The 27,348-nt window shown below is 36.6% G+C and overlaps 1 protein-coding gene across 5 annotated transcripts; it reads right to left on the bottom strand.

Annotated features, from left to right (window-relative positions):
• HDHD2 (haloacid dehalogenase like hydrolase domain containing 2) lies at positions 1-25,583 on the bottom strand. 5 transcript variants are annotated; one of them, XR_002780662.1, is made up of 8 exons: positions 25,025-25,252; positions 23,400-23,510; positions 20,661-20,869; positions 15,793-15,877; positions 7,090-7,306; positions 5,573-5,695; positions 4,992-5,055; positions 776-842 (listed from the first exon to the last, which is right to left on the bottom strand). XR_002780662.1 is itself a non-coding variant. In XM_011360988.2 (7 exons), the coding sequence occupies exons 2-7, from the start codon at positions 23,498-23,500 to the stop codon at positions 739-741; spliced, it is 780 nt and encodes a 259-aa protein (XP_011359290.1). In that variant the 5' UTR covers positions 23,501-23,510; positions 25,468-25,583; the 3' UTR covers positions 1-738. The 5 variants fall into 5 exon arrangements, 4 of the variants coding, with proteins under 4 accessions (XP_011359290.1, XP_011359280.1, XP_023387048.1 ...); XM_011360988.2 differs by lacking the exons at positions 5,573-5,695; positions 25,025-25,252 and adding an exon at positions 25,468-25,583 and having other exon boundaries at positions 1-842; XM_011360978.2 differs by lacking the exon at positions 5,573-5,695 and having other exon boundaries at positions 1-842; positions 25,025-25,099.
• Between the last annotated feature and the right edge of the window lie 1,765 nt (positions 25,584-27,348).

Below are 27,348 nucleotides of genomic sequence, written 5' to 3'. Positions count from 1 at the left end.
TGTAAAATACTGATAGTTTTAATTTTACATAAAATTTCCAAAACAACTGTTACACAGTATAATAGGCATCTGCAATGAATAGGTTATTAATGGAAATATTATTTTAAATTAAAATCAGGTTCTAAACTTAAATTAGTCATCTCTGGCTAATGAAGAGAAAAAGAAGTCACCCGTGCTGGGAATAACACAGCAGATAATCTAGTTTCCAACATCCGTTAAAGCAAATTTACTCGCTCACTTAGGCTAAAGGACAATTTATTTTGCTTCTTCTGACATGTATTCCACTTGGCACTTCTGATGGGTTTCACAGTTGAACTTAAAACTACAGCTTAATGCACCTTTCAATGTATTACTTTATAATCTTAAAAAACACCATTCAACTTTATTCACAATCTGAATCCACCCCACCCCTCCACTTTACCATTGAGAGAAAGCAGAGAACATGACTCTCTGCGGTAGATTCTCCCTCCTGGCCCTGCCTAACCTGAATATTTTAAAAGGAATGGCATAAAATCCCAGCTTTCCCTTTCTTTTACAAAATAAAACAAAAGAGAGAAGCAAGGCTTAGTGGCTGGCTGCAATTCAATACCTTTCTTTCTAATTAATGCACAATAAAAGGGAGTTGAACTGTGTCAGCGCTGAGGGGCGTGACTGCCTGTGTTGGCATTGAGTTGGTGAGGGATTCATTCCAGACGATGAAAAGCTGCGTTTCAAGTTGCTTCTGATTCACATAATGGTTCACAGTAGATGCTGCAGAATGTGGTCCACAGCATGGGGGAAACTCTCACAAGTTAAGTAAGGAGGTGGATTAATTTTTTCTTCATCTGCTGCTCGGTATTTTCCTGAAATGAAAGTAAAGCCAATGAACAAAAGCTGCTGCTACTGCTAGAATGTCACAGTAATCACACCCTGAGAGCACCTGGGCCATCACAGAGCCACCCTTACAACCACTAGAAAATCAGGGGCTCCACATCTCCCTTTTAGTGAGGCCTCAGAATGCAACGAGGCAATTCAAAGAAATATATTCAGCGTCTTCCCACGTCCTGGCCTTTCACAATGGATAATTAGAGGGACTGGGTCGCCTGACAGTGAGGGTTCCCTTCAAATCTCCACAGGTGATGAAGTAATTTTCTTCCCCCACCGACGCTAAAGATAAGACTAGTGATTAAACCAATGCTTTTAAGTGAAAGCCCAGACTCCACAGGACAAAGGCCTTGTCATCTCCAGAAGGTGACTGTTGCCAAGGAAGGACCCTGTAAGCCTGGCAAATGAGAGAGCCTAGGGGTGGGAGGAAAGAGTAAAGGATGCTCAGGATGGGCCACATGCACAGCAGGGCATGAAGGGGCAGGACACCACCTAACTCTCCCCAGACTCTGCAATTCAAGACACACAACTGAGCACCCCAACACAGCAGAGGAACCATTCCACACGGTGGTCGCAGAGCTTTTACAAATGCAGATCAGATGATACACGGCCCCTGTTTGAACACCTTTACTGGGTTTCAGTGCCCTTCAGAAAGAACCCCAAATCTCTACTGCCGCCTACCATGCCCTTTGACATCTGGCCCCGGCACCCCTTCTAACCTTACAGCATGTGCTCCTTTCACGAGGCTGCAATTTTAGACCTGACCTGGCTCTTCTGAGGACCCTGACACCTGCTATTCCACTTTGCCTCCAATGTTCTTCTCACCTGGCTACCTTCCTCACATTTCAGGTCAGACTCCATGTTCCCATCAGATTAGATCCCTTCCCTGTTATTCTCTCTCTTAGTGCCCTGTTCTTTGCCTCTACATTTATAACAATTTGTAACTATATATTTAATGCTGTCTCACACCTAAGACTGAAAGTTCTCTGAGAGTAGGGACTAGGCCTGCTATAGTCCCTAATATATTCCCAGCACCTAACATAATGACCGGCACACAGGGTGAGCATTCCACAATTTAAGAATAGAAGGGAGGGAGGGTGGGAGGAACACTGCTTTAGCTGAGGCCTTGGGGAACCAGACCACCTGTCCCGCAGCCACCCGGGCTGCCTCTGCACGTTCCCCTTCTCCTTGCTCTCTCATCTTTTTTTTCCTGTGATTTCTGCTATTTATTCTTCCACATTTTCCAGTATCCTCTGACTAAATCCAGCTCCCCCAACAAAACAACCATCATTTTCTACATCCTTCCATTTCCTACAACTGCTTCTTTAAGAGGCTTTGCCCAGCAAACACAAAGCCTGAAAATGCTGTTCTACACCTTTGCACTATGGTGGCAAAGATGCTTCCTGTTTTGTCTTACTGACTATGAATTCCTACAGGAAAGGAACAAGCATCAAACGTACAAAGGCAAAGAATATACACCTCATTCATTTTAGCATCCTCAAGGTACCTGTCCACAATTTGGCCCATATGGCAAACTCTAACTGCCAGCTTTTTCTCAAGCTTAAATCCCATTAAGTATAAACTCCTTTGCAAGATTTCTACTTGGTCTCATAGGTAAGTTAATGACTAACTATTGCTCTACCATCAACTTCCAGGCCATGATAAGAGCTTGCAGAATGCTTTGCTGAATCTGGCCCAGCAAGTGGAGTGACTACAAAGTACAAACTGACACAGTGACATATGTACGATAATTTTAGCACATTGTACTGTGTTTGGCATACAGCAGGTGCACAATAATGTTGGCTGAGTGAATGACACAGGCCACTATCACTCTGCCTGACTCTGTGGCAATCTGTGCTTTCCTGAATGGGTAATTGATGAATGGAGGAAGAATACAAGGAAACCCATGTTGATGATAGTAGATAAAAAAGAGTGATCTCATCTTTTCTAGGTGACTTACATGCTGAACAGAAAAAAATTCTGATTAGGACTAGTCAAAATCTTTATTAACATATCATTAAACAAATGTATATTGAGCATCTACCACAGGTTACTCTTTGAGAATCAAAATGGCTCAAGACTCCATAAAAAAGCACTTATTACTGAATAAGTTAAAGTCTTTATAGTACATTTCAACACTAGGAAGCCTAGCAATTGTTCAAATGCACTGAGTTCAAATATATCAGTGGAGCCGGCTACTCTGCGTGATTTCCAAACAGTGGGCTTACCTGGGATTTTTTCTGACCAGAGGTGAATAGTACAAATGGGCCTGTTTCCATGTGTTGGACTTAGCTGCTCTACAAGTCATACATTTTAGATTTGGTTGCATTATGCTGCTGGCTTTTCTAAGACTATCTGGATGCCTCTGCGATAAGCTGATTACAACCAAGTGCCAGTCAGGAAAAAAGGTAGAGCCAACGGAAAGCTGAGCCACAAGACACTGGCATAGGCCCAGTTTTGATACTTAAATCTTTAATTGTGTGAGCTAAAGAAAGGAAATGTTCATGGGAATAATACACAAGAGGAAAAATATTTATCTGAGGATTTCCTCAATGATCAGAAAATAAAGTGGTGAATGTGTGAAAATTAAGATATGGGGAAGGATAAGGAGAATGGCTATTTTTCTGACTTCTGCTACTTCCTCTTTGCTTAACTTAAAGGACAGTGTGCTGCTGAGAAGGTGCTAATCATTTTGACTGAGAAACCTGAAAAATCTGTCAATTCTCGAGTGACTGGTGTCACCGTCTGTAGAACTCCAATGGTTTACCCCAAACCCCAGGCACAAGTAGACTGTGTTTCCACTCTGTTCACACAGGGCCTTGCCAAATACTTCTTATTCATTGTAGCTGCAGCTACGTTTTCTTGTTTCTATTTTTAAATTCAAAATAGCTTTTATGCAACCACATTTTCTTGAACAAATGTTACAGTCATGAGTTAATGTACTTTTTCTAAAAAATTTCTAAATGGCAGCTCTTCTGTGACTTCATGTTTAAATCGTCTCTTTTATGAACAGCCTATTAAATAGTTTCATTACCATTATGTGAAACCAGGCAAATGAGCTCTCAGAAACATTTGTGGAACCATTTATCTGTCATTTGATTTATAAGAGCCCAACGACAATTCTTGGACAAGACTTCTGGCTCTCATTCTTAAACATGTGGTATTAGTTCTAAGCTCAGCAGGTGCCATCTGAGGGCAGGGCAGGGTGGGGTGGGGGACTCTTCGTTGTCTCTAAAAAAGCTCATTAAGTTCCAATGCACAAGTATTCAACCCACACATAGCTCTCGTGACTTCCCTTACTCTGAGAACTTTTTAAATTATACTCCATAAAAGAAAACTGCACAAAATCATACACTGTGAGAGCAAGAGGGGATCAGTCCAGCCCTGTCACTCGGAAAGGGCTTCAAGAGGTAAAGGGCCTTAACCACAGTCTCGCACAGCTAGTCAGCACAGAGTTGAGGCTAGGACCTAGGACACTTAATCAGTTCTCTGTACTCATAGTACTGTATTAGCTGAGTCCTCCCCATTAAGCATCTTGCTTTTTCGTAAATTTATTTGAGGGATCACACAGAATATACCTAATTTTGGTACAAAAAATAGTTCCTATTTTTTGTAAGTGAAAAAATAAGAAAAAAAATTTTTGTGTGTTTTTCAAAAAATGCAAACATTAACATAAGCATCATATCACCTAGCTGGCTGGTTCCTACAGAGATAAATGCAAACATTAACATAAGCATCATATCACCTAGCTGGCTGGTTCCTACAGAGGTCAACTTCATCATCTTAGAGCTGGCATAAAAAGAAAAGAAATTTTTATAGAGCACCACAATCAATGGTCTTTGGTCCATTTCAATGTGGTAATTTGCATATCCAGAAAATCATATGAATGCTAACTGCCAACTGTGTATGGTTATCCCTGGGTAAGTCTGAACTCCGATCTTCCTAGTATTGTACAGCATGGGCCTCACCCACGCTGTCTTTTTCCCTGTAATCCTAAAACCAGTTTATTTTTGCTATGTCGTAGAAAGGGAATTAAAGTGTCCAGTGGGCTTTGCCATTTCTGCACTTTTCTTTAAGCAACTGTGTATCCTACTGTTTTAGAGAATGCTTACATAGAAGATACATACCAGTTTTTACTAAGATGCCCAGCATACCAACATTCTGAGCCCCACCAACATCATCCCTGCAATCCTAGAAAAGCATAAAGAAAACATTTAGTCCATGTTTCCAGTTACCTTACCAATAAAACTCTATCAACTGATGACTTAGTAGGCTGCAATGGCCAATTATAACCTCATGGTTTTTTTTTAATATGAAAGAGAGAGGAAGGTATAAAAAAGGGTCAACCCACATGTAGTAGTCTGAGGAAGCATACCATTTGGAAAGGGAAGCGTTGCAGGGGTGGAAAATGCACAACGGAGTAGTACTTCTAGTAACCAAACTCAAAGAGCACAGTCACAGTTCTTCACGTTTTGCCACATGTCCACTGATCTCCTCTTAAAACAGATCATGGAAAAATGCATTCTATCCATCTGGCAGCTTTTAAGGTGAATGATCCAATTGTAGACAGTGAATAAACTATATTCAGAAAATAGCTTTTCTGCCACCCATATAATGTATTATCCTTACTATCCATCCAATTGTCTGTAACAGGTGGAATCAAGTCAAATCAGTATGCCTGAACAGATTCTGGGACTGTGATACTCACTTCACACTTGGGAATAGCATATCAGTTAGAAAACTTAGCTCCTCTTTCCAATTCTTCTTCAAGACAGGGATGCATACACTTGGTTGATTGTGATGATAAATGCAAGGTAATAAAATCCAAGGACTGGAAGAAACATCAATAAAATCAATCCTGCTATCTCATGTCTATAAGCAGGATTCATTCAGGCTATGCCTGAAGAAAATACTTTCTGTTAAAATCATTAATATTATTCAACAACAGCCCTTGGAAATGAGTTTTAGAATGTCAAAATCTTCATTTGAAGTCTTAAAACCTTTTCTGTTGCATCTACACTTGTCCTGTTGAAGCAGTGGAGATAGGGGAGAGGAAGAGAAGGAATAAGGGAGAGGAGGAAAAGTGGACAAGGAAAGGGAAAGAAAAAACTGCTATTCTTTTGGATAACAAATAACCTTTCACGACACTGCTATCGCATGCCTTTCCACCCACCACACTGTCCCAACACCAGTATCTCCAGGATAAAGAACCCTGAAGTCTCCAGGCTCAGATAACCACTTCTTCAAGCACACCCTCGCCTAAGAAAGTCAGATCAACGCTTGCCAAGAGGAAGAGATGTGACTGAAAAGATGGTTTCTCAAAAACAGTATCAAGTTTAATGATTATCCTATTTGGGTTTAGATGAGCAAACACAGAAGTGGAAAAGCATATCAGGAGGGCCACGATACATTTGCGCCATCGCAAGTTAAGTTTATTTTAGAGGGAGCCCACAGCCTCAAGTTCTATTCCAGCTGTGCCCCTAATTAGCTATGGGTATTCAGGCATGCAAATTTACCCCTCTGGGCTTTAGTTTCCCAGTTATAAAATGAGGAGGTTTGGACCAGACAATCTCAATGGTCCCTTCCAGCCTAACGCGTTACTAAAATTAAAATATAATCCTTGCCACCTACTTACCACAAGGCAGTGTGCTTTCTAGCTCTTTCTCCCTTATGGCACACATAGAAAATGTTTTCCCACTACACTGGGGTAAACTGACAAGGTACTCACAGCCAGAGGTCACCGGTTAGGCCCCCAATCACCCAGGTTCAGCCCTGCTATTCAGAGGACTGAGGCAATCAATATCTTTAGCTATTTGTGGCACAATGATTGGGAAGTTCTTCCGCAAAGCATATACTAAGAAAAAAATCAATAATGGCAGAATTCTTTAGGTATAGGTTTTTACGTACTTAAGTAATATTCAAAAAATCTAAATATCTGTAGAGGTTTCTTTGAAAAGACATAAAACATTTAATTGACTTGTATTTAATGGCCTTTTTGAATTTATCTCATCACAATATAAAGAATGCCAGAAATAACAAAAATTTCAGTTCTTTAGAAGAATATAACTAAACGTCAACCAGAAAGCTTGTTTTATAGGTAGCCACTTATTACCATCTGATATTAGCAGCAGCAGAGCCTGCTTGTATTTCGAAGCAGTGCTTCAAAATTGGCTCTTCCTAGCATGACAGGTGAGCAAAGGGCATTTCCTGGGCTCTTCTACTTACATCTCCTATCATGATGGCCTCCTCAGGTTCATAGCCAGTGCCCCGCAGTGCTTCCAAAAAGAACGTTTTCTCTGGTTTTCCCACTACTGTGGCTTTGGTATCTGTGGCATACTCCAAAGCAGTCACAAATGGTCCAGGGCCCAGGGCTAAGCCATCTTTCCTCTTGTAATACCTGGCTTTGTGGATTGCTATCAGAGGCGCCCCATCAAGGAGTAACCTAGAGAGACAGAGAAAACGGAAACAGGCTAAAAGGAAGGCTTTATGACTGAGAAAGAACGTTAGACTTACAAAGTGGTTTTATTCATATTCACAGAAAGAAATAGTTTCTTATTAACTTTTAATGACTTACCATCTTCTAATAAATTCACAAGAAACTGCTGGGAATTACACTGAGACACACTAAAGTAAGGTGATAGATTATTAAATTTGGGATTACTTCAACCTTTTATCGTTAGTGGTTTCAGACACTTTACCTGAATCACCAGGGAAAGAGAAGAGAAATAAAGCTAAATAAGACACTCAAGGGAAGAAGCTTAACTTAATGAGACAAGTTGTTCTAACTTTCCCTAATGGTAAGCAAGAGGATCTTGAGCCCGTTACAAGACGACACAACTGCTGCTGTAGTGACGTGTTCAGCTAACTCTTAAAATATCTGACTTCCTGTTTCCTCTACTCCACAATGTAGACGCAGACAACATTTTAGTGGTTACTAGAGGGAAAGAGTGTAGGGGGGAGAAGAGGGTAAAGGGTGTCAAATATATGGTGATGGAAAGAAATTTAACTTTGTGTGGTAAATACACAATGCAATATACAGATGATATATTATTGAATTTTACACTTGAAACTATATAATTTTATTAACCGCTGTCATCCCAATACATTAAAAAAATAAGAACTATATTCAAAGCAGGGGGGGGGAATAATTCAGAAATTTAATAGAGCATTTTATAAATACTTTCTGTTTGTACCTTCACCTCTTCATTCTACCTTTTGACTGCTTCTGACATTACTTTGCAAATCAAGCCATCTTCCCTGAAGACACCAACAAGGTTTACTGGATAGTCTTTACTGCCAAATCTCCTTCTTTGTCCTGATACAGGACTACTCTCAAACAAAAGAGCACAAAGCATTTTCCCATTAATTTGATAACCAAATTCTACCAATAGCTAAGGATCATCATTAGTGACTCAGGCAAAACATAACAAAACAAATCCAAAACACCCACCAACTTCTTAATATTCACCTCCAACTCCCATCCCTAAAAATATGCCTCCATCCCAAAAGTGCAGCCTGTATAGTCACACAGCAGAAACAGTCACTCACATACTATCATCTAACGCAATGCGGGATTAGATATATTTCGTAAACTGCTTTTAACCAATGCAATAAATGATCTCACTAGCTTAATTTACTTTAAGTCATCTACTTAGTTAAAATATTTAGTATGTCCATCGAGGAAGACTTCATCACATCTTTCCCTTCACAATTATGAGTAATTAAGCGCTCAACTATGAAGCTGCTAAATTATTCTTGTTGGTGGACATGGAAATGCCTTCCTGTGGGAGATGCAGAATTCAGACATTTATGATTAAATATTTTATTAAGTAAAAACCAATACTGGACTATTACAGGGCCTTACTGTTAGTTATTATAAATTGCTCACAGCACAGGACAGATCCCTCAAATTTATTCACTAATATTAATACAAATTTATTTCTTAAAGCAGATCTTACAATCCAATTGTTAGGAAACCTGATAAAGCCACTATGCTGGCCTTAAAGAACCACAGCTGATAGCAATGAGATAATAATGGGTGATTTATTTATCTCTTCTTGTCACCCACCCCCAATCCCATTTATCTGCTACTCTACCACGGAACTGGAATTCTTTATGCAACAGACCTCAAAATTGCTTTCCATTTATACAGCTAAACTAAAAACTCATTTGATTTGGCTTTGTTAATATTTTATTATATATTAACTGGGGATAAGACTTATCAGCTTGATTGATGTGTGTACTTAATTCCCAGGCAGTACTTTAGTGCCTTCCCTGGAAGAGCTGAAACTGTTGGTTCCTCTGCATTTCTCTAAATGGGAGCTAGTGCTACACGAGGCTGGGAAAGATAGGCATCTCTCGGGGAAGTGGTTCCTGCTTCTATCGTTCTTCTTTGTATAGCATAAGCTTTATCAAGTCTTTGAAGAGCCAAGGTATAGTCGGGAAGAACCTAAAGGTAAACATTTTCTAGGATACAGATGAAAACATCTTTTATAGTTAAACATTTAAAAAATATAAAAATTAGATACCCCAATACTGGGGATGTTCTCATACTTACCAGACAGGGCAACAAAGGGTTGGTTGTTTTTGTTACTGAAATAATGTATCAGAAAGAAACTGGCTGAGAATTTTCTGTCTATATGTAAGCCCACTGAGGTGCAAGAAGAAAGGGGGGGGGGGAAAGGTAAAAGGCAGCCTAAAACAAAAATCTCTGGCTGTAAATTCTGTGTGGGCAAAGAAAAAAAACTGAAAAATCCTAATGAGAGAGCAGGACCACAATATAAATATCTTAGGCAAACATCTAGTTCAGTGGTTCTCAGCTGGGAAGTTTTGCTCCCCAGGGGACACTGGGCAATGTTTGAGACTTTTTTGGTTTTTCACAACCAGAGGGTACTACTGGCATCTAGTGTGTGGAAGCCAGGGATGCTGCTAAACATACTACAATGTACTGCCCACCCCACCCACCAAGCATTTTCTGGTCCAAAATGTAGCATCTACACTACTTAAAATAGGTAATAGTAAATCACTTCACATTTGTGGGCTTAGGTTTCTTATCAATGAAGGGGTTGAACTAGATCAGGGATTTTCAACCTCAGCACTACTGATATTTTGACAAATTGAACTCCAACAAAATTAAGAACTTCATGTTCTCATACTATTAAGAGAGTGAAAAGGCAAATCACAGACAGGAATAAGATTCTGCAGTACAAATATCCAACCAAAAATTTGTATACATAACACAAAATGAGTTCCCACAAATCAGTAATAAAAATACAACCCAATCAGAAAAGGTAAAAGATTTGAATGGGCACATGATAAAAGAAGTTATACAACAGCCAATAAGTAAATGAAAAGGTTTCAACAACATTACTCAGGGAAATACAAATTGAAATTCAGTAAGATACCACTATACACCAAATAGAACAGCTACAATTACATAGACTGGCCAGAGACAGTGAGGATGTGGAGCAGATGAAAGTCTGACTCATGCCAGTGGGAATGTATGACTTGCTACGATCACTTTATAAAATTGTTCAGCAAAACTTACTAAAGCTAAATAAGTACTTATCCAGTAATTTCACTTCTAGATACAGACTTGAGAAATAGCACATATATCCCCGCCAAAACATGTGGAAGAATGTTCACAGCAGCTTTATTCCTAACAGCCAAAACTGGAGACAATCCAAATGCCCATCAGCAGTAGAATAAATAGTGGAATATTAATACAATAGATTACTACACAACAAAAATAAAGAAATGAAACAAAAACAAAGTACTACTACATACAACAACTTGGATAAATCTTGAAAACAGATTTAAAAAATGCTACAATTCTATGATTTTGTTCATATGAAGACCAAGAACTGGCAATACTGACAGAAGTCAGAGTAGGTGATAGGAGGGCCTTTACTGTGCATGTTATACATCAATTTAAAAAAATGAATAGCAACACAGCCATAAGAAAAGATGAAATACTGCCATTTGTGACAACATGGATAGATCTTGAGAATATCATGCTAAGTGAAATAAGTCAGATGGAAAAAAGTTGAGAACCATACGATTTCACTCATATGTGGGATATAAAACTGAAAGCAACAAATGAACAAGACAAAAAGAAACTCATAGACACAGAAAACAGTATAGTTGTTATGAGAAGAAAAGGGAGGAGGTAGAAAAGGGTAAAGGGGGTTAAATATATGGTGATGGAAAGAGATTTGACTTTGGGTGGTGAACACACAATGCAGTATACATATAGATGATGTATTACAGAACTGTAAGCTTGAAACCTATATAATTTTATTAACCAATGTCATCCCAATAAATTTAATTTAAAAAATGAGTAGAATATATTTGTGGCTTTTTCACCTGAACCTTTTATTTAGAGTAGCAAAAGTTGCCTTGATCATGTAAGAATCTCCCCAAATTAAAAAGTAAGAGCAGTTAGAGGCTGATGACAAACTCAGTTCTGTATTCTGTGATTTTCAAATTGGCATACAAAGTTGTTTTCTTGCATATACTATTAGAATACTTTAAATAACTCAAGTTCTTAAGTCTTAAACAATTTCTCATAATCTGGACTTTAATTAAAAAGACTGCACAGCAGTCGGCCTTTTTTAAATAGAGAAAGCCCACAGAAATATTTCTAATTCGAGCCCTACTGTCACATCATTATGAAATTCCTCATGCCCAGGGCTCTAAAAACTTAGAAAAGATTCAGGAGTTACCGTACAAATCCAGTAATTACTGAGGCCATAATTGTTGATTTTTTTTTCTACCTTTCTCTTCTTCCCTTTTTAAGAAATTGAATATATTGGAGTAATTAACTTTTAATTTTTTCTTAAGGATATGAGGAAAAGAAAGCAAACCAACATTCAACAGGAACCATTTATGGTAATAAGAATCTCACCTCCCAACCCCCAAAAAACTAATTTCTGTACATCTCTAAGTCTTTTGGAGGATTCTAGTACCTTGTAACAATTAAAGGAAAGAAGACATTAACTCCAAAATTAAGTCATTTTGAAGCTTCAAAAGACTATTCTTAAGGAGCCTTCCACCTCTGCATTTAAATGTGAAAGTTATGATGCCACTTATCTTCAGATACAATCACATTTTAATAAACTCCTCCAGAAGCTGGAGAACAGTTGCTCTTAATTATTATTTAAAAACTTTAACTTTTCCTATGTTAAGCAATTCCATGCAGTTTTCTCCCAAATTTCCTCTGTTCTAGCAAGTATACTTCTGGAAAAAAATCTTAAGGAACAAATATACATATTGCTTAACAAACCTTCTTAGGAGGTTTTTTTTTTTTTAATAAAAACTAACTTTAACCACATGATATCACTTATGTGTGGGATATAAACCTAAAAGCAACAAACAAACTGGACAGAGACTCACGGACATGGACAATAAACTAGTGGTTACTAGAGGATGGGGGAGGGCGGTGGGAAGTAGATGGGGTAAAAACCGTCAAATACATGTTGATAGTAAGAAATCTAACTATGGGTGGTGAACACAAAATATATGCCTTACTGTTGAATTGTACACTTGAAACTTAACTGGATTTCGTTAACCAACGTCACCATAATAAAAAAAAATAATGAAATAAAAAAAAAACAACTAACTTTAAAAACCTGGAAATACTCAACAACAGGAAACATTTGGCTACACAACTTATTGTACTTCTTAAAGCAGTTTATACTGTGGGAATCAACCATGTTTTAGAAGAATATTTAAGAATATGGAAAACCATGCACAACATATTGTTGGGTTTTTAAAAAGGAAATTACCACACAGTATATAAGCACAGTATATATGCATTCTCATTTTTGTCTATATATATATGTGCAGAGAAATAAACAAACTAGCTATGTGGAAGGATTACAGGTAATTTTTTTTCTTTTTTGAAAGCATTAAAAATTTTCCACAATGAAGACATATTACTTTTGTGCTTAGATATTTTTCAGTCTTGTTAATGCTAAGTTCAAATTAGATTAAGTAATCTGCTTGCCCAGGTAGCCTTCCTCCTCACAGAGATCATTAAATTTAATTATAATTGGTCCATTACTAAAATGCTTAAGCTTTGGGTTTTTAACTCAGGTCAGAAGATGAAAAAAGACTTTGCTACAATCTAGGACTACAGCTGTGAAAACGAATAAACTGGAGCTATGAATATTCATATCAATCAAATTATACAATATTACAAAGGAAGAAAGCAAATTGATAAAGTTTAAAACATACAAAATAATACTATACATAATGTAATAATACTATACATACTGTCTATATAATGTAAAGTGTATGTCTTATAGTATAAAGATATGCATGCAAAAAATAAACACAAAATTCAGAATCCTGATTACTTTTGGGTCTTGGGTGATAAAACTGGGAAGGGATATGCACGGGATATCAAATATGTGATAATTTGTATTTCTTAAACCACTTGATAGGCATATGGGTGTTTGTTATATTATTCTTTGGATCTTTTACTAGTAGGTAAAAGAAAAAAGCTAGCAATTGCTCTCAGGATTTAAATGTTTTCTAGAATCCAAGCCTCCAAATCATGTCTATGCTCTATAACTAGTTCATAGTCTTCTCTAAAATCAATTATTTAAAATACGATGTTCTCAATTTTATTCAGACATTTAAGACTCGTTTGTCGCCAGACTGTACTATGCATTTTGGGGGGCCTACATTTGAAAGATAGCAAATAAGTCAGTGTAATGTGGAAGGCTAATATATCTGCATGAAGACAATATGCCCCTGAAGCTGGTATTCAAGGCAGCTATGTGACAGGGTTTAAAATCCAATGTTTATTCTCATTATCAACCTGAAGAGTAATTTAACTAATCGGTGGTTCATTTGAGACGTCTATATTTGCCACTCATAATCCAAACGGCTGTAGCCATTGGTTGGAAGGCATAGTCCCTGTGGAGACATCAATATGCAAAGAAGGGCAAGACCTAAAATCCTTCTGTTAACTCTCCACCCAGCTGTTAAGTGCATTTGTGAAATTAGAGTTGACCTATAAGTGCACTGTAATGCTTTAAAATGTAGTGTTTAAAAAAATCAATATGGTTAGGGAAGTGTACTAATTAGACAGCATCCGAGGAATTATAAAGTCAGTATTATGTCAACATACATTTTTATTACCGAGTCTAGTATTCATCTAAGACAGAGGCCTATTAAATATGTCCTTCCCAAATTACCAACTAAAATCAATCAATACCTTGAATTCTGTGGTTAAAGAAATGAATAAAAGGTAGCAGAGGTAAATTTAGAAGAAATTATAGCAGGTTCTCTATTTCAAATGAAAACTGATTCTGTTATAGTTGTAAGCCTTACTTAAAGAGCAGGTGAGATAATCACCCCTTCACCACCCACCTCAAGAAGCTACAGTAGAATAATTGAAGTAGGTGAAGCAAAAGAAAATTTAACACCATATAACCTCCCCTCGCCCCACCCATACCTCTTCACGCAATCTGGCATAGCAGTGGACTTCCAGGTAATAACTACGGGAAATGGATACTGAACAACTATAAAAAGCAAGTTTGTTAGTTTTAAACAAAGGCTTGACTATCACAATGACTAAGTACATTAAGTAGCAATAGTTTCCATTAACTGAGGATCTAAAATTAATGTGCACACAGGGGGAAAAGGTGCTATTTCTGGCCACATAGACTGTATATGATGATGGCTATTTTCATGATCAACAGCAAATAATGTGCTGAGCCATGTAGTGAGTTTTAGTTTCCAATATTCTGATTTTCGGACATTTATATCAAGAAATGAATTCTATATCAAGTATAAGTTAGAATGATTCTTGAAGATCTTTGTACTAATAAGAAAATGTTTTCACAGCATTTCTTGCAGTTAAAATATCAAAAAATTATCAAGCTATTAAAAAAAAACTTTTTAAAGCTAGTTTAACATATCCCTATATTTTGAAGTAGTCATAAATCCAAAGACAAATCATACTGTTTAGTGGTTTGGTAAGAAGTGAAAGGCAAGATGAAAAATGAAAAATCCAAGGGAAAAAGTCACTTGCAAGTAAATTCTGATTCAATTTATCTTAGAAAGTATGAGAACCTGTATGCAGTCCTCCTTTTGGAAGCAGCAGCAAAAAGTTCATAAAAGTAAAATGCACATACAACTGAAGATTTATAACATTTATGTGTTACTTGTGTTTCTCCTAAATTTCTACCAACAGCCACTGGAATATCTCCACTTAGATATCCCATAGGCCAAATAGCCCCAAACTAAACTTATCACTTCCTGAACCCCACACAGGGAGTGTTCTCTAGTACATGTGCCTAAGTTAGAAATCCGATGTCCGCCTTGACTCACTGTCCTTCGTCACCTTCTGAACCCCAGTCATCCATCAAGTCATACTGATGCTACCTGAATCTGGTTTCCTTCATCCGTACTGCCAATATCCCAGTTCAGACTACCATTATCACTCACTAAATAATTTCTTTGAAAGTGTGGTCAAGTTTGTTAGGCTTTTTCCATAGCCTGGAATCTCAACTGGGGGAAAAATCACGTTTATTGTTTTTGGTGTATTAGCTTGAATGCTATTTTTCATCAGATTAGCACAGTCAGTGGAGAATCACAGGAGTGATAATAAAAGATAAAACTGCTAGCTTTCGGAGGTGCAATTTTATTACGAATTTCTGCTCTAGAATAGTGATTCTATAAACTGGAAAAACCCCAAAGATCACATTTTAACATACTGATCATTTTTTAAAAACTAGGCAAGACAGTAATAAATATTATTTGATGTAGACCTTGAAGTGATCTTGAAGATGTCTGTCCTCACATACAATCTAGGTAGCCAGAAAGCAAAACATTTATAATCTTACATAACAATGACTCAAGAAGGGAAGTAGGGGAGTATATGATCAGATGAAAAATAAATTGCTAGAGACTTACCGGAATGCTTGATTCAGAATTTGATAATGAAAATGTTCTGGCGCCAATCCTATAACCACAGCATTAGGATCACTTGTTTGTATTCCTGGGAATGAAAAAAATATGTAAGTGTTGAAAAATGCAATTAAAAGTAATGTCATATTTTATAATAAATTAGTTTTTGCCAATCAAGTACAAATTTTTGCTGTAGTCACAATATGAAGTTTAAGAGATTATCCTGTCCAGTGTACTTTGGAAATAGAATAATACTTAAAAGAAAGAAAAAGGTCTCCTAGTATTTTCGCATATTTCTTTTGCACAGTTTTACAGCTACTCAGTAACTAGAATATCTGAATTAAAATTTGTAACCTGATGTTCTCAAACAAGTAATTTCTAAGTTCAAAAAGCTTTACTGATTACAATCAACAAGAACAGCCACGAGTTCCCTGGGAGCTATCAGATCAATAGGAACTGATGAAGGAATGAAAATCTAAGAGGCAAGGGAAATTAGACTCTCTAATGGACACAGCTGAGGTTAACGCATTCTTGATAAATATGAATGCACTGTAGAGCATATAATTTTGACAAAATGCCTCATCTACTTTTAGTGTCACAGATATTACTCTATAACTTAAGCATATTTTAAGGCCTTGGAACCTCATAATTGGACTTTTCAGCAATGACACCCAAACAAGTACATTCACTATCACAGTTATTAAAAATCTGACTAAAGATTCTTTAGATTATCCATATGACAATTCTTTTGTCTCTCTTACTGCCTGTCTTTAAGCATTTATCACTATCAATTCTACCAAAATGTGAAGGGATGAAATGGGGAATGGAGTTAACCAAGATTTCTAATTTCCTCCTTACCAGCAGCCATGAGTAAAAATTGGTTAGTATGTTGAAAGAAGAAAATAAAATTACTGAATACAGTAAGAGTTGGAGTTTTTTTGTGTGTGTTTTTTTTTATTATTATCGCCATCTATCACTAGCAAAGATATTAAACAGTAGCAAAGATATTTCTATTCCTTTCAAAAACCCATTTACTTTGGGTATTTTCATGTATATAAGATGTTACAAGGATTGTCTTGAACTGAATGACAAAGATTTCTTACATACCAGGGACTCTGCTTATAAATCCAAACTCAAACTCATTGCTGATACAATTAGAATCTTGACTTTCTTCAAATAAAGTCAAAATGGAAAAATCTGGTTAAAATATTGTTCTGTAGTACTTCAGAAAACCCAGAAACACAAATACATTGATTATAGAGTACATCTGTCATTATTTTTGGTTGCCTAATTTCTGAATACTGATCTCATACTTAGGGAATTCACTAGCTCCTAAGGCTTGGTGAGAGGCAAAGCTATCCCTCTTATTATAGAGGCTGAAAACACCAGATACTTTCTTTTCCAGCCTCTCTTGCAGCCATGAGTGCTAGCATGAGACAGAAACTCTACTAATCAGTAACACCCACGGGTGTCTGAACTGGGAACTAGTAACAGAAAGGAGGAGAATCTCCTCTGGAAGAGGTGACGGTAACAGCCTCAGACTCTGGGGCAGCAGTGCTAGCTGGAGCATCCAATCTCCAGTTTCATTGGGGTCAACAGGGCAAGCAGAGTTCAGTGTTCAGCACAGACATCACTGGCACCTGAGCAGTTCTGTAGCACGCTACTGCATACTGTTCCTGGCTGCACAGCCCCTAAGACTAACACTCCAGTTCTCCTTGTCAGTTCTATGGGCTACCCAAACAGCCTTTTGTTTTTGTCATAGAAATTTTCAGAAATATATAAAAGACTAGTATGAGCCCTGACGTATGCATCACCCAAGCTTTAGCAACCATCAACATTTTGCCAACCTTACCTATAATTTTCTGAAGTCTTTTTAAAGCAAATCATAGATATCATGTCATTTAACTCCTTCATATTTCAATATGTATCCTTAACTGATAAAGACTTAAAAACCACCTTAACATTACTATACCAACAAAGTTAATAATTTTTAATATCACTTCTGAATTTCCACAAATGTCTCAAAATGTCTTTTTATATCTGATATGTAACGGGCATCCAAAAAAGTCCATATAGTACATTTGATTGTTATGTCTTACGTATCCTGTAACAGGACTGTTCTCTACTTATTGGAGCAATTAGAAAAGGTCCTGGAAAAGGGTCCACATTCTGGATTTGGCTGATTGCTTGTAATATTATTTAATTTGTTCCTTTACCTTTATTTTTCCTAAAAACTGGTAATTAGATCTTCATAGATTCAGATTCGATTTTTGGCAAGATTATTTCATAGGCAATACTATAAATTTCCTATCATATCACATTAAGAAGCACAAAAATTCTGTTTGTTCTACTTCTAGTGATGTCAAGACTGATCAACAGGTTTAAGTTCTTCCATTTTGAAGTTCCCCATCAACCCTAATGTGTTTAAAATCTATTGATGATGTTGCCTATTTCATTAGGGCTTCCCAATGGCGATTTCTAATTTTGCCATTCTTTTTGCATTTACTAGCTGGAATTCTGTAAAGAATTTACTCTCATCAAATATTTGTTTACTCTAAAATATAGTTCAAATAGAAAAAGCAGGATAAATGCTTGTTTTAACTCCCTTAATTTATCCATTTTCAAGATAATGAATTACTGCCCTAAGCGCCTCCAATAGTGACCAATGAGTTTTGTGGGGCTGTGTCATTTTGAACCCATGGCTTTTTGTATATATGATGTGTTGCAATCCATTCAATCATTATTCTTTTTAATGCTCAAATTACCCCTTCCAATTGGCCCCAGTGTCCTTTAGATCTGACCTCATTAGTCCTCAATAGCTTCCTTGCTAACACAGTTAGCTATCCCAGACTCATTTTGTACAATGTCTGCCCAAATCTGGAATTAGCCATTACTCCAAGGAACTAAAGTGAGAAATGGCAGTAGACTTCGCAGGCTGACCACTGGGTTGTCATTATTTCTAGGCCTTTTCAGTGGAAGATCTAAATAATATTTATTTTTTAAGCAAACAGGGAGTTGATCTTGATATTGTCAATTCAAAATTAATAACACACAGCTTTTAATTAACTAATTTGATTTTTCTATTTGTGTGTCTTTTCACTTACACTTAAAATCTTGGATCTTAACAACACTATCATAATTACTACTTTGTTTGATCATATGTATAATTTTTAAACAACAATACCAACATTACTAATTAACACTAACCTACTGAATGTTGTTTAAGATTTCCTTGCAACTCCTTTATCCTTAGAATTTATCCCACTAATCTTTTTTTGTAATCTAATCAGAACAAATAGTCAAAATACTATATTTTAAAGTCATTTGAAATAATTCTTTACCCTGAGTAGTTATATCACCAACTTGATAGTTTAGCTCATTTATTTCAATCTCTTTTTAGTTTTCACAATCTGGTTTGCTTTTTATTTTTTAATTGTCTTTTAAATACGTAAAATATTTATATGGTTCCAAAGAGAAAACTATGTAACAAATTACTTGTAAAGAAATCTCCTTTCCTGACCCTCTCCTCCATCTCCCTACCTCCCTCTTTAAATAACCATTTTTATTGTTTTTTTTCATTTATCCTTCTTCAGCTTCCTTTTACAAACATAAGGAATATATACGGATATATATGGATATGTATATCCATTCCCTCACATATTCTTACACAAAACTTGTATGGTTTTCTGAATTTTATTCTTTTCATTTAATATATCCCATGGAGCTCTCTCCTTAACAGGGGATGAAATTTTTTGTCACTACTTATTTTCCAGCTACAAAGCACTCCATTTTGTGGATATATCAAAATATCATAGTTTAGTCAGTCCTTTCTAATGATCATTCGGGTTGTTTCCAAACTCTTATTATTAGCAATAAGGCCATAATGAATAACCTTGCTCACGTCATGTATTTTTATAACTATATGTTGGGGGCAGATTCCTACAAGTGACAGTACTGCTTTGTATGCAATTTGTATGCAATTTGCTAGCTATATTACCAAATTCTTCTCCATAGGAACTGTATCATTTTATACTACTGTCAGCACTCAAATTCTTTTAATAAACTTATTTTTTGTTTAATACAGCCAAAATTCATTTGTTTCTTACGAATAATAATTCTGATTGATAAACTAGTGTGTTTCTTGATAGTACAAGTTCTGAGGTTATGTCCAACTGTGTATCCATGCTGAACATTATTTGTAAAGCCATCACGTGGTTTTATGATATATTTATACCAATTTTTCTATATTGTGCCATTTCACTCTGGGTATCATCTACAAAACAATGGAGCAAAGCTTCATAAAACTAGGATATTTTCCCAACATCTGTTAATTTTTTCAAAGGGAAAAGTTTTATTTTCTTTTGATTGAAAATATTTCAGTCATAGCAAAAATTTCATACTGTACAGAATGACATCTATTTTTAAACATGGAGCTCTTGGTTTATCTCATTTAATGAACTTAGTAAAATTAATATGAAATCATAATACTCAAAGCAATTTTGACTTTTTCAAACTGTGTGTCATGATCTATTAACAGACTGTAAAACTAATTTGGAGGGCCCTAAGCAGCATCAAAATCAAACGAACAAGTAAATCAAACAGAAAATAAAGTCCTTCTCATACAGTAAAAGTAAATGTTGTTTAGCATATATAATAAACATATATATGCATTAAGTTACTATGTAAAGTACTTGACTTATTGTGGTATGCGGTCAGAACACGTTTGAGAAACACCAATTTAGATTCGAACTATCTGTTGACCATTTCAAAATAACAGAAAATCTAAATAAATATTTCTAAACATCTAGTTTTAAGAATGATTTTATAAGCAGATATAAAGACCAAATTTCTACATCTTCCCAAATTTTCCCTACCTTTGAAATCCGGCAGTGCCCGATCATCAACTAGCAGCATGGGCCGGACTTGTTTCTGCTCTACTAAATTTCTGGCTGCAGTCAGAGAAGTGAATATTTCATCTTCAGAGATATCAAATTCCAATTTTTTCAACCTTTCCAGTAAGTCTTGCTTGCTCTCTTTGGTTGTATTGGTCACAAACCTAACCAGTACAGAAGTACCACGTAACCTGGAAAAGTAAAATTCAGATGTCAACAGTCAATTTTTCCATTCTAGCTCCTTAAAACTTCCTAATTTGGTAGCCCTTGCCAAAGGTCAGAAAATGAAGTCACTGAGTAAATGTTTTTATGGCCAATAATCTTTTTTTTTGTAATCTAATCAGAATTGCTTACAAATTCTCCATACCCTGTGGGCTGCTTCATCTCCAAAGGCTACAGTCAAATTGTAAAAGCTGTGTCTACCTTTTTGAGGCCCTTCTATACTTAAACCAAATTTTACTGCATTTTACTGAAGTTTTATTGAATTTTACCAAATAAGTGAAAACGACAACAACAGCAAAGCTTAGTAATCACTGTACTCACTGAATATGAGAGGTGAAAGTTATCTTAAGAGATTATCTACCAGTGCAACCCACTCTTCTTAAAGATGAGAAAACTGAGGCCTAGAGGAGCTAAGTGACTTGCTCAGCAGTAAAGGTGAGATGAGAACTCCAATCTATGTCCTGATGTAGGACCTGATCTCCTATACAAAGAGAACAGAGGATAGCTCAGGGTGCTTTTCCTTCTTCTTAGCCAATTAGAGATTGGCTAAGCCCTAATGTGATACTATATTCATAAACAGAATCTACCTGGACAGCTCAGAGAAACATTCCATTTTTTTTTTTTTTAAATGAACTGTGTTTTCTCCATTAATAGTTCCATACAAGATTGTTTTGATTTTTTTTATCTGCTTTTGGAACCTAAACTGGCAATCAGGTATCAGAGTAAGAATTCATGATAGTCTAGCTTCCTTTAAAAATAAATATTATTTTCTTGGTCCTATAGTATTTTAATCCAAAATCTAGAAATAATTTTAATTTAGTTATAATTTAAAATTTTATATTAATCCCTTGTTGCTTTTTATTTTGTGTAGCCTAAATAGATACAAAATGTAAAAGCACTAACCACAATTTAAAATGAGCAAGCAAATAAAACAGAAAAGAGATTTTTTTAAGTATTTACTCAAAAAACGTTAATTAAATTGTATGATTAAACAGTTCACTGTTATAATGATTACTTCTAAATTTTATGTGTGGTACCTTTTCTGAAAAACACATTCAATCTGGTGTTTACCTCTCAAAAGAAATTGATTATTTCAATTGACTATCCTAAAAATGAATAATTTTAAGTACTGAAATAGCCGCATCATTCTTAATGAGAATTTTTTTAAAAACTTTTTTCTTTTTACTGGTGCCTCGACTTCCCTTAATCCGTTCATTTCTATAAAAACTCAAACCAGCAGTGACAGTATAGTGATTTCTCTGGGATGGAAACCCACCAGTACAATTTGTGGGCGCTTGTCCCTCCAGAATGGTAAGCTTATAGTTACAGAGCTACTTAGAGATTTCATTCATTGTTTATCAGAAATAAAAATATATTTCTTTCAATCCAAAGTAGAAAGCTGATCATTAGAGCGATAAAAGTTTCTGTCCAACGGAAGAGCAACAGATGATCAGCAGGCATCCTTTCCTTGAGAAGGCCTAAATGAGTGTCAAGGAGTCCAGAGAAAGTCCAACTGTGGAACTGACTTTCTTTTGGCTTTAAACAACATGTTGTCCACCTATAAGTGAACATCATGACTCCTAACTAAACTGATAGTTTACAACTGGTGCCTTCCAACAGATATACAAGTCTCTTTATATTTGTTGATTCCTTAAATGGAAAGTAAGCTCCCTGAGAGAATGCAAAGTGTGTCAATCTTTTGCCCAAACACCTGGCACTATGAAACTAGTCACTGGATTTTTTGAATAACAGCACACTATGAATATTTTAAGTTGGAAAATAATAAGCACCACATGCTAAGTTTTGTTGACTGAAAACTTATCTAAATTATTTTAGGATGGAGATTAATTAAAACTGATTATTAGTTCTGTGGTACTGATGAGTATTCTTTTCAAAACACTCAGAAGCAAACATTCACATTCAGTTTACTTTAACAAGCTTATACTATGTACTCCTGGTTTGCACCTAGACACGTTAAGTAGTATGGTTGACAGATCAAAAACATAAGACAGTCTCTAACCTTCAAAAGCATTAAATTTAGTTGATGAAAATAATTCTAAAATTTCAAGTCCCTTAAATTAAATTTCGCCTGTGCAGCAGCATACTCAGTGCTGGATCTTAGGTGAAGGCAGAGTGCCTATGCCTTTGTGTATGTGTGTGTTTCATTTCGTGATTCCAGGATTCATTTGTGATTTTTCCAATGCTCTTTATTCTATATTCTAGAATCCTGAGTTTTCATTCACAAATTTACATTACTGACTCAGAAAAAGAGACACACACACAAAAAGATTAGATCAAAAGGCCAAATCTAATACAGGATTAGAGAACAATGTGTGGAGGATATTACCATATAGACATCTAGCTAAACCCAAGGCAGTTTCTATATGTATGGTAAGCTGGTGAAATGCCATCTTAAGGCCATCCATTTAGCTAATGATCTGCCTTGGTAAAATGGCACTTACAAACATATTTGTCAGCTGAACCTGGAGAATAGCTTGCCTTTTAAGAGCTTCCTGTGCGCCTGGCACAGCTGCATCTTCAATGTGAAGTGTGCCATTGAGATCTACCAAAACAGCTTTTAACGCGCGGCGTGCTGCCATCCCTCATTCCCTAGGAGAGAGCAAATGAAATTAAAAATACAGTTTAGGAAACAATGGACCATTAAAAACTGGTAAGTCTTTAAAAATATCATTCATATCCAGAAACATACTGCTTAGTGTTAAGCTGCTTCTTTTGGGGAAAAATAGATTTTTAAAAATCAAAATTTGCTTCATAAAACTTTCATAATGCTCGATTTTAAAAAAAATATTGAATTAAAACTATAAGGGAAAAAGTTAATAAAAAGAGAAGTTACTACTTACTTTCAGGTTTCTTAAAATAACTCTTTGGTGAAACAATTTATTCATTTGTTATTTTTAAATAATAATGTACTCCGAAGAATGGATGGAAGAATGGAAGCACTAAATCATTGGCAAATTTTTTTTCATCTTTGGTTAGATATGATGAAAATGTTCTAATCACTCACCTCCACTATTATATCCTGAAATGGCATATATGGCCAAAGCGCTAATAGTATTTACAGGTCAAAGTCACACAGTAATTTTATTCATTTATTTATTTATTTATTTATTTATTTTTAGGCGAGGCAACCCTTGGTTGACCACACAGATTGCAAGGACTTTGTCAGCTTACAATCTCTTATTTTTTATTCTTTTTACACCTACAATACCTGGTCTTTCTAGGTGGTCTCCCATCCAAGTACTAACTAGGCCCAACCCTGCTTAGCTTCCCAGATCAGACAGGATCCAGCTTGTTCAGAGTGGCATGGCTGTAGACACATGGTGATTTTGAAGTCTGGCAATATTGTCCTTATCTCATAATGTGCAACTCTCCTTTTGCATATTTTCCCTTTAAAATTTATGAATTATATACTGTATACAGTGGAGTATAAGGTATGGTTTAAAGATAATAGAGGAGTGGGTAAGAATAGTATTGACGCTCAAGAGGATGGGATTTCATTTTAAAGTCTTTTAAAATGTATCCATTTATTTCCATTTTTTTTTAATAACAAAATATTTCAGACTTACAAAAAGGTATCAAGGATAATACAACCACCACCTTTACCTGTCACTCAACTTTAGAAATAAAACAACACTGGTGGAGCTAGAGCCCTCTGTGTATCCTTTTTGATCCCATTCTTCTTCTTCTCCCCAAGGTAGCTACTATCCTGATTTTGAGGTGTTGAAAGCTTTGTATTAATGTTATTATTTCTATACTTGGCGACTTGCTTTACCACACCACATTATATTTGTGAGATGTACCCATCTTAACACATGTAGCCAATATTCATTAATTTTCACTGTTTCATGGTATTCCATGGTATGGTTATACACTTTATCTGTTCTCTTAATCATGGAGATTTAGGTTATTTTGCACATTTTATTATAACAAAGAGTGCTTCTTTGAACATCCTTGTACATGTCTCCCCCGTGGACATGGGTGTGAACATTTCTCTGGGGTCTTGCTGGTCTGAGGGTGTGTACTCATCTGCAGCCTTACATGATATTGCCAAGTTGCCCCACTCATTGGTACCTTCCTTAGGCAAATGTTTACTGAGCACTTACTATGTATCGAGCCCAGACGTGATAGCAGAGCTGGAAGAGCCATCTCCTTTAAAGTGAGAAGCAGAGGAAAAAGGGAAAAAACCTGAGGAGATGGAAGTAAGCAATTACTAAGAATCTGTGGAGACCCCCAAGAAGAGGTTTCTGGTGGTTTACAGCACGTTACTTTGAGACAAATGATGGGTGGAGGAAGATACCTCCTTCTCAGCTAGCTCCTTATGAGATGCAATGATGAGAGTTTGAGACTGGCAGTCAGCAGGTGGTGGTCCTGGTTCTGCCTTAAATTCATTATGTGACCTTGGCCAAGTACCTTACGCTTTCTGGTCCCAATCTGCTCTTCAATATGTGGGGCAGGGCAGGGAAGCAAGATGAAGCCTCGATCTTTTTCTTTTGCCTACAGTCGGGAGATCTGGGCTGAAAGAATCAATGTACCGTGTACAATGTACCCGGGGCCTTGATTTTTTTTCCTCTTCAACATGGGCCTGCTAACCCCTGCTGGCTCATCTCCCAAAGTTGCCAGGAATACTCTAGATCAGGGGTCTTCAACCCCTGGGTCGCAGACCAGTAGCCTGTTAGGAATAGGGAAAAACAGCAGGAGGTGAGAGGCAGGCAAGCAGTGAAGCTTCGTCTGTATTTGTAGCCGCTCCCCAGCGCTAGCATCACCGCCTCAGTTCTACCTCAAATCATCGGGCATTAGATTCTCATAGGAGCACTGGTCCCTGGTGCCAAAAATGTTGGGGACCACTGCTCTAGATTGTCTACTTCTTCCACCTGTTAATCTCTCTTAGGTGCATTCCTTTCAGGAGGCAAAGATGACTCCTGAATTCTTTTCCAGCTTCTAGCTTTTAGTTCCTTTGCTCCTTCCATTTCTCAGACCCTGCTTCCACTCCAAATCAGCCATCTCTGCACACAAGGTATAAATATAAAAAATAAATAAACCCACGCTGAATCCCAGAACTGAAGCAAACTTATGGCAAGTGCTGGCTGCAGATTAGCATGTATAGTGGATATGCAACTGCACATACTGGAGAGAACTGACGGCATGATCTGGACTAGGGAGGGAAGAGATGATGTTCCTGCTGGACCCAGGGAGCCCATCAGTCAAGAAGGCCCAGACCTGCTCTTTTCCTTATACATGCTTCCCAAACCCAAGCACAGGCTTCCCCTCAGCAAGCTAGAACCTAGGGCCTAAGTGAGGGAGATGCAGAAGGTGGGAGAAGTGGGGCCAGGAAATGAAAGTCAGATAGATCCAGGGTCAGCTGAGTAAACTTGGCGGACTGCATTCATCATCTTAAGCCTCCATTTCCTCATCTGTAAAAGGAGAAGAATAATGATAAATACCCTGCGGGGCTGTGAAGGTTCTGTGAGTTAAGGAGACTGCCTAGCAGTGAAAAGCACTGCCTAGAGTGATATACACTCATTACTATGTAACAGCTACCCATCTGCTTCTCACAATGTATAGCCCCGGTCAGAGACCAGAAAAAGTAAGGAGCAAGAGAAGTGACTGGGAGGAATCCATTGAGAAAGGAGAAAAGCTGGAACAGCTCGCATTTATTGGATGTTGTATGTGTTCGGCACCATGCTAAGTGCTCTGCAGTCTTTATCAACTTATTGAAACTTCTAAGCAATCCCACCCAGATGAGGAAATTCAGGCACTGAGAAGTGGCTCATTTGCCCATGCTTTTAGTTTTGACTTTGAATCATGTTAATGGTTTAAATAATCAAATTTAAATTAAGCCAGTCTTGAAATGTAAGTAGAAACAAACTAATCTAGTTAAGACAACTTCTGCACAGAGAACTCGACTCTAATCCTTCAATAGGATATATTTGAAGGACAAAAAGAACTGTAGCACTAAAAAATGTATATATTTTTTAAATCATCAATTCATAACACTTCCAATTCCAGACACCACAGGGTTCTTCCTCTCCTCCATTCCACATTCATTTCTCTTTTCTCCCATTTGAGAACCACAATTTTTAAAGTATCAACAATATATTTACTCATTTGCTCCATACTGCAATACATACAGAACAGTTTTGGAATTCAGCCACTACCATTTCCAAAAACAAATCCTGAACCTGTTGATGCATGTCATTTTCCATCAAAACAAAAACAAAAATACACCTTTTGGGATTCTGACTAGAATTGCATTGAATCTATAGAATAATCTTAGGAGAACTGAGATGAGTATTATATTGCATCTTCCTATCCAGCAATATGGTGCATTTCTCTGTTTAATTATAGTTTTATAAATATCTACATAAAGATGTCTTCCATATATGTGGAGACATAGCTCTATCATTGCTATAGTAAATGTTATTTTATT

The sequence above is a fragment of the Pteropus vampyrus genome, unplaced genomic scaffold (genome assembly GCF_000151845.1).
Source record: "Pteropus vampyrus isolate Shadow unplaced genomic scaffold, Pvam_2.0 Scaffold3, whole genome shotgun sequence".
Classification (NCBI taxonomy): domain Eukaryota; kingdom Metazoa; phylum Chordata; class Mammalia; order Chiroptera; family Pteropodidae; genus Pteropus; species Pteropus vampyrus.
Note: the sequence above shows the minus strand (reverse complement) of the source record. Positions and strands in the feature narration are given on the sequence as shown.

Excerpts from the sequence above, each read along its gene's own strand:
- HDHD2 (XM_011360988.2), bottom strand. The coding sequence starts at position 23,500 with ATGGCAGCACGCCGCGCGTTAAAAGCTGTTTTGGTAGATCTCAATGGC. Across the intron at positions 15,878-20,660 it reads GGCACTGCCGGATTTCAAAG|GAATACAAACAAGTGATCCT; the intron begins GTAGGGAAAATT and ends TTTCATTCCCAG. Across the intron at positions 7,307-15,792 it reads ATTCTGAATCAAGCATTCCG|GTTACTCCTTGATGGGGCGC; the intron begins GTAAGTCTCTAG and ends CTGTCTCTCTAG.